The sequence below is a fragment of the Tauraco erythrolophus genome, chromosome 28, assembly GCF_009769465.1.
Source record: "Tauraco erythrolophus isolate bTauEry1 chromosome 28, bTauEry1.pri, whole genome shotgun sequence".
Taxonomy (NCBI): domain Eukaryota; kingdom Metazoa; phylum Chordata; class Aves; order Musophagiformes; family Musophagidae; genus Tauraco; species Tauraco erythrolophus.
The window spans coordinates 4,844,401-4,851,066 of record NC_141492.1 but is presented as its reverse complement, the minus strand read 5'-3'; the positions used below and the strand labels follow the sequence as shown (position 1 = coordinate 4,851,066).

Below are 6,666 nucleotides of genomic sequence, written 5' to 3'. Positions count from 1 at the left end.
GTTGCCAAAGTCCCTGCCTTCGAGCCCCCCAGCACGCACTCGCCTGCCCGCCAGCGGCGGCGACCCAGACGCCCAAATATTGAGCTATACATTAAATTATCCCAGGGAAAGGGCCAGGAGGGAGCTGGAGCACGTCGGAGGGAGCGTGGCAGTTTGTTATGCTAACCGAGGGGGGCTCCGCTCAGGGGACATGTCGGAGAGGTCTGAAGAGCAAGGAGTTCACAGGCCCTCTCCTTTTGTCATGCTAAAAGTGCAACACAGAAAATATATACAGGCAGCTGCTCAATGGAGCGTGAAATACAAGTGATTTCTCCGGGAGCCCTGGGTAATGCGATGCAGCCCGGACAATGCCCGCCGCCGCCGCCCGCCGCCGTCTTTGTGCAAAATGGGAAACTTCTGCGGGGGGAATGGGCACAGACCGGCTCCCGGCACGCCAGCTGCCCCCGGCATCACCCGGAGGTGGAAAGTCCACGAGCCGGTCCCTGGACGTGGTGTCCATGGGGTCCCCTGGCTTGTCCATGGTTGTCCAGGGATTGGCTCTGGCTCGGTGGGTGCCGTGTGGCTGCCAAGCCCCAACACTTCCAGGAAACGTCCCCACAGTGTATACAGGGACCATGCTGGGCCTGGCACTCCCTGATCGGGCACAGGACCGGGGAGCCCCATTAATTCAATTTTACAGCAGCATCGACAAGTGCCTGTTGCTGCAGCTCCTTCTGCTGATGCTAATTCGGGCATCCCGGCAGGAGCGGTGTAAAATCAGTCTTCAAAGGGGCTTTTGTGTCCTGGGGGAGGGCAGCCAGGCTGGGGGTGCTCCGAGCATCCATCTTCCACCTTTCCCTCCTTTTTTATGTCTCGGCGGAGCTGAAAGCCGACGCCGTGGGGGCTGCGAGGACCCTGGGGCCCTGTGTTCAGTCCAGAGATGAGCAGCCACTGCTTTGTGCAGCCCCAGAGGCTGATGCTGCATCCTGGTGCAAGGGCTGGGGGGGCCAGGACATGGGCTGTGCCCGGCCAGCAAAGGTGATGGAGCCGGCCCCTGGCTTGGCTCGTAGCTGGGGGCACCTGGCAGCCAGGACCAGGGTGCTCAGGGGGGCTGGGGGAATTTTGTGGCATCACAGCCCCTGAGTTCTCCCGGCCGAAGCCAGTACAGGGCGCACATGCCCACGCCGCCCTGGGGGTACCTGCGGGGTGGGATGTGGGACCCCCCAGGCCTGGGTACCCCAACTCACAAGGGATGCTCCGGGCACGGGCGGAAGCGACATCTAGTGGGAAGCGCATCCCGTCGCCTGGGAGATGGATATCCATGGCAACCCCTCGGGGCCACCAGCACCCTGCCTGGACCAGGGGCACCCACCAGCACCTGCAAAGCCCCCTGCCAGGATGAGCAGGTGTTCCTTGTCGGGCAGGGCTGTCACAGCCCTAAATAGCCCAAAGCTCAGCTGAGATGCCTGCAGACCCCCGCCGTGACACCGGTGCTGGCACCGTGGTGGGCCTGGAAGCCCCTTTCCCACCGTCAGCCAGGACGAGCTGCACCCAGCGGCTCTGCCCTGGCCTTGTCCACCTTCGGCTCCTCCAGTGCTCGCAGGGAGATGCAGCCGGGCAGCAACAGGGGGGATGAATGCAGGAGAAGAGCCCGTTCATCTCGCAAGGAAGACGTAGGCAAGAGGACACGGCAGGAGAGATGGTTACAGCCTGTCCCACGGTGTCATTGCGCCAGGGAGGGCACCGGGGAGGGGAAGGTCCCAGCTCAGCCAGCCCCCGGGCCCAGGGTGGAGGAGGACAGGGAGGCCACGGGGATGGAGCTACCTCTGCCCAAACCTCTGTACCCTCCTTTGCCCCCAAAATACAGTGCCCGGGGGCTGCGTGCGGGGATGGGTACTGCAGAGCCTCAGCCTGCAGGGTGCAGATACACCCCCACGTGTGTGCACGGACACACGCGGGGGGTGCAGGCATGTACACGTGCAGGATTTAATTCCTACAGACGCACGCAGCCGCTGCTGGGGCTGCGCCGTGTCCCGCACAGCGCGGCCGGGGCTCGAACCCGCGACCCCGCGGCTGCGCGGCGACCACAGCTCCCAGGAGGCAGCGGCCGCGGAACCGGGCGCCGCGAAAGGCCCGCCCCCCGCCCGCTGCGGACCTTCCATTGGTCTAACAGCTGCCAATCAGCGGGAAGGCGGCAGTGGATTGGCCGGCGGGGGGCTCCGGCGGCGGACGGGTTTCCTGCGGCCGCCTTTGCGCTGACCCCGGCATGGTGAGCGCGGGCGGGGGGCGCGGGCTGGCACACCCGGGGGGTTGCACACCCGGGGGGTTGCGTGCACGGAGGGTGCATGCCCAGGCTGTCCGGGGGGGTGCACGCCCAAACGTGCGTGCCCGGGGTGTCCCGGGGGTGTGCACACGCCAGGGGTGCGTGCCCAGGCTGTTTTGGGGGGCTGCACGTCCGAAGGGTGCATGCCCGGGGGTTGCATGCCCGGGGGGTGCATGCCCGGGGTGCCCCATAGCAGGGACAGGGGCTGGGGGAAGCAGGCCAGCCCCGGCACTGCAGGCTGGTGGGGGGCTCGCCAGCTCCCCCCCCGGCTCCGGGAGCGGGAGTGCCAGGATGGACCCCTGAGGGTGCCCCCGGTGCAGGCGGTGATGGGGGTGCAGGTGGTGGTGAGCCTGCTGGCAGCCAGCGTCATGCAGAAGCTGGCCCCGCACTGCTCCTTCGCTCGCTGGCTGCTCTGCAACGGCAGGTACGTGACCCGTCCCTCCCTGCTCGTCCCCGGGGGGGCCTCGGGGACCCCCCAGCACCGCTGACACCCCACTGCTCCCTTCCAGCCTGCACCGGTACAAGCACCCATCGGACGAGGAGCTCTGCGCCCTGGCAGGCAAGCAGCGGCCCAGGGCCAAGCGGGACAGGTCAGCTCCGCTCACGCCGCGGCCGTGTCGGGCAGGAGGGACTTAAAATGATAAAATATCGTGTTTTGGTGCTACTGGAAGCCGTCCCAGCGTGCCACAGGATTCCCCTGGGGAGGGCGGCCGTGGCAGCCTCGGGGCTGCTGACGAGGAGCCCCAAGCCGGGGACGTGGCGCCGCACGAGGGGCTTTCGGCACCGCGGGACGCAAGGGACGGGCCAGCTCTGCCTGCTGTCCCGAGCCCGCGTGTTCCCCTTGCAGGCGGGTGAACGGGGTGACGGATGACAAGCCCCTCTCCGTGCCGCGGGACATCGACCTCCGCCTGGACACCACCCCCATCACCGCCGTGGATGCTCTCGGTAACCTCCATGCACCCACCACTCCCTCTGCACGCAGGACCCCCAGGGACCTGCCGTGGGTCCCCGCAGCGCGGTGACGTGTCCCTCCGTCACCCCAGTGCTGCGGTATTTCCTGGACTACCAGTGGTTCGTGGATTTTGCCGTCTACGCCACCGCCGTGTACGTCTTCACCGAGGGCTACTACTGCCTGGCGGACCCCCAGAAGGAGACGAACATCGGGGTGCTCTGGTGCCTGCTGACCATCATCTTCTCCGTGTATCCTTCTGCCGGCTTCTGGGGAGCGATTGCCGCCGTGGCTGGGTGCGAGCGGCGGGAGGGGGAACCTGCCCTCCTTGGTTTTTCCCCCCATTAAAAGCCAGTTGAGGTGGAAAACTGAAATTTAGGGATTTATAAACCGCTCGCTGACGAGCCGTGGAGGTGCCTAACGAGAGCCATCCCGCAGAGGAGGTGGTGGTGGCCTAATGACGTGCTAATGAGCAGGGGAGTCCCACTGGCATTCGGGGGGGGGGTCCCAAAGCCCCCTGGTTTCCTTGACAGCCACCCCCCGCCCACAGCAAGGTCTTCTTCATGGTGATGCGCCATTACTTCCGCTCGGAGGAGGGGGGCGAGCGCTCCGTCTGCCTCACCTTCGCCTTCTTCTTCCTCCTCCTCGCCATGGTGGCCCTGGTTATCCGGGAGGACTACCTGGAGTTCGGCCTTGAGCCCGGTGAGTGAGGGGGGACAGGGAGAGGCGGGTGGGCGGGTGGTCCCTGGGGACCCCGCTCATGGGGGGGGTCGCTCCCCGCAGGGCTGGCCAGTGTCAGCAGCAACCTGGAGAGCATCCTGAAGCAGCAGGGCTGGGAGTGGACGTGAGTTGGTGGTAGGGTGGGGCAGGGAGGGAAACAGGGGGTTTGGAAGGATTTTTTGGGAAATCTGGGGTGGGCACCCCTCTGGGGCTCACCGGGGATGGAGCTGACCTGTCCCCCCGCCATCGCTACCCTCTCTCTCCGTAGGCTGCCCCTCGCCAAGTTGGCCTTCAAGGTGGGGCTGGTGGCCCTGTGCTCCTTCCTGGGCGCCTGCCTGACCTTCCCGGGGCTGCGCCTGGCCCAGACGCACCTTGACGCGCTGCGGATGGCGGCCGATAAGCCCCTGACCCAGTTGGGTGAAATCTGGGGGTGGGGAGGGAGGCGAGGGGGGTTGGTGCTGGCACCTCGGGGGCTGGGACTCCCCCCGGCGAGGAGGTTGGGTGGTGGGACAGGGTGGAGGGGGTGCGGGTGAGGACCGGTCCCTGCCCGCGGAGGGATGGAGGGAGGGAGTGGGGGGCACTGGGCGGCACGGGGAGGGTCTCTGACTGCCGCACCGCAGGGTCCTGCTCCACCTGAGTTTCCTGGCGCCTGTCCTCGTGGTGGTGATGTGGATCAAGCCCATCTCGCGGGATTTCCTGCTCCACGCGCCCATGGGCAAGCAGACGGTGCAGATGTAAGTGGAGCACCGGCAACAGGTCCGAATTGTGCCCCGGCATCCTTGCTCTAAGGGGAAACTGAGGCACGGGTGCGCCAGTCCACCTCCTCCTACACCAGTAGCCCCCCCGGCTCTCCCATCAGACACAGACCTCCCTGACAGCCCCCTCCTCTTGCCCCCAGCATGTCGGACTCTGCCTACAACACCGCGCGCCTCTGGACCATCGTCAGCCTTTGCCTGTTGCGCCTGGCAGTCACCCGCCATCATCTCCAGGCGTACCTGGGCCTGGCTGAGCGCTGGGTGGAGCAGATGAAGAAGGAAGCCGGGCGGATCACCGTCCTGGAGATCCAGCGCAAGGTCCGGCCGTGGGAGCTGGGGTGGGAGCGGGGGTCCGGGCACAGCTGCCAGCCTCCCGCTCATCCCCGCTGCCCACAGATCACAAGGATTTACTGCTACGTCTCCGTGGTCAGCCTGCAGTACCTGGGGCCCGTCATCCTCACCCTCCACTGCACGCTGCTCCTCAAGACGCTGGGTAAGGGGGTGGTGGGGGGACAAGGGGGCTCGGGAGGGGCAGGATGAGACCTGCAAGTCATCAGCAGCATCCAAGGCGTCCCCAAGCTCTCAAGACATGGTTTGCAGCTGGCGTGAACCCAGTTCATGCAGCGAGCGTGCTGGGACTCAGCCACCAGCGTGGCTGTAGCACGGGGAGGGGGCTGCAGCGTGGGGACAGACCCCCGCAGAGCTGTCCCCTCTGTCACACAGGGTGCTACTCATGGGGGCTGTACCCGGAGCCCCCTCCCCTCCCTCCAGCAGCAACTGCAGCACCGCCGCGTGCCGGCGGCGAGGACGGGGAGGACGTGCGTGCCGCGGTGGAGCAGATCACGGGCGTCTTGAGCAGCATCTTCACCCCCCTCTTCTTCCGCGGACTCTTCGCCTTCCTCACCTGGTGGGTGGCCGCCTGCCAGGTCGTTACCAGCCTCTTCGGCCTCTACTTCCACCAGTACCTGGCAGCCTCTTGACTTTTGGGAGCTGGGACCTGCCTTGGGGTGCAGTCGGTGCCCTGGTCCCCTTGCTCCTGCCTCGGCTGGTTACCCCCTTCGTACGTGCCCGTGGCACATGTGGACATGCACGTGGGGACGTTTCTGCCACCAGCTCTCGTCACGACTGGTTTTATGCATTCGGGCTGGCGCGGGCACCGCCTGCTCCTGCTGCCCATCACCACCGTGCCTGCTCTTGCCCTCCGGCTCCTCCTCCTCCCCTCCCCGGCCCGCACGGTGATGGAGGAGCTGAAGCCCTTCCTGCTCTCACCCATCCTGGCTGCCTCGGGCTCTCGCCGCTGGGTTTTATTCCTCGAGGGCAGCGGCTCCTGCCAGCCCAGGCTGCACGTGCCAGGCCAAGGACTCGGTGAGGGATGTGTGGTGGAGACCTCACAGCCAGGCTGGAGTGAGAGCCTGGCTCGCCAGCACAGATTTTGGGGTTTGCCCTGCCTAGCATTTGCCCCTGGGCCAAGGGTAAGTGTGTTTTTGTAGGGTCACTGCTGGGGCCAGCTGGGTTGGAGCTCCTAGGGGCCATCCCTCTGCTTCATGTGAACTGCTCCAGCCCAGCAGCCTCGGCTGGCGGCTGGTTTAGAAATAAATAAGTAACCCAGAGTCTGTTTGCCACGCTGAAACCTGCTGCTTTGTTTGCGTTTCGCAGCCCCGGAGCCCCTTGGGCAGGGCAGGGGGGTCCCGCTGCCTTTGGGCAGGCGGGCGAGTGGCAAAGCCCCATACACGTTATTGCAGGAAGGGGAACAAACCCTGCAGCCCTAGTCAGTGCCTTTTCCTGGCCCTTCGCCCCCCCTTGGCGCTGGGATCGTACCCACGGTTGATGAAGCACCGCGCAGCCCGACGGCGGCTGGAAGGGGGGGGGGATGGACACGGGGCACATGGCCCCTTGTCCATCTCAGCCGAGCTCTTCCCCACTGCACAGTGGGTGCTGGT

At 66.1% G+C, this 6,666-nt stretch overlaps 1 protein-coding gene across 1 annotated transcript; it reads left to right on the top strand.

Moving 5' to 3' along the window:
* The first annotated feature begins 2,227 nt into the window (after positions 1 to 2,227).
* On the top strand, positions 2,228 to 5,871 carry LOC147526758 (transmembrane protein 161A-like). Its single transcript, XM_086627895.1, has 12 exons — positions 2,228 to 2,248; positions 2,623 to 2,726; positions 2,812 to 2,892; positions 3,150 to 3,247; positions 3,346 to 3,502; positions 3,802 to 3,953; positions 4,035 to 4,095; positions 4,240 to 4,383; positions 4,592 to 4,705; positions 4,870 to 5,044; positions 5,123 to 5,219; positions 5,450 to 5,871. The coding sequence occupies exons 1-12, from the start codon at positions 2,246 to 2,248 to the stop codon at positions 5,704 to 5,706; spliced, it is 1,443 nt and encodes a 480-aa protein (XP_086484021.1). The 5' UTR covers positions 2,228 to 2,245; the 3' UTR covers positions 5,707 to 5,871.
* Positions 5,872 to 6,666: the final 795 nt, after the last annotated feature.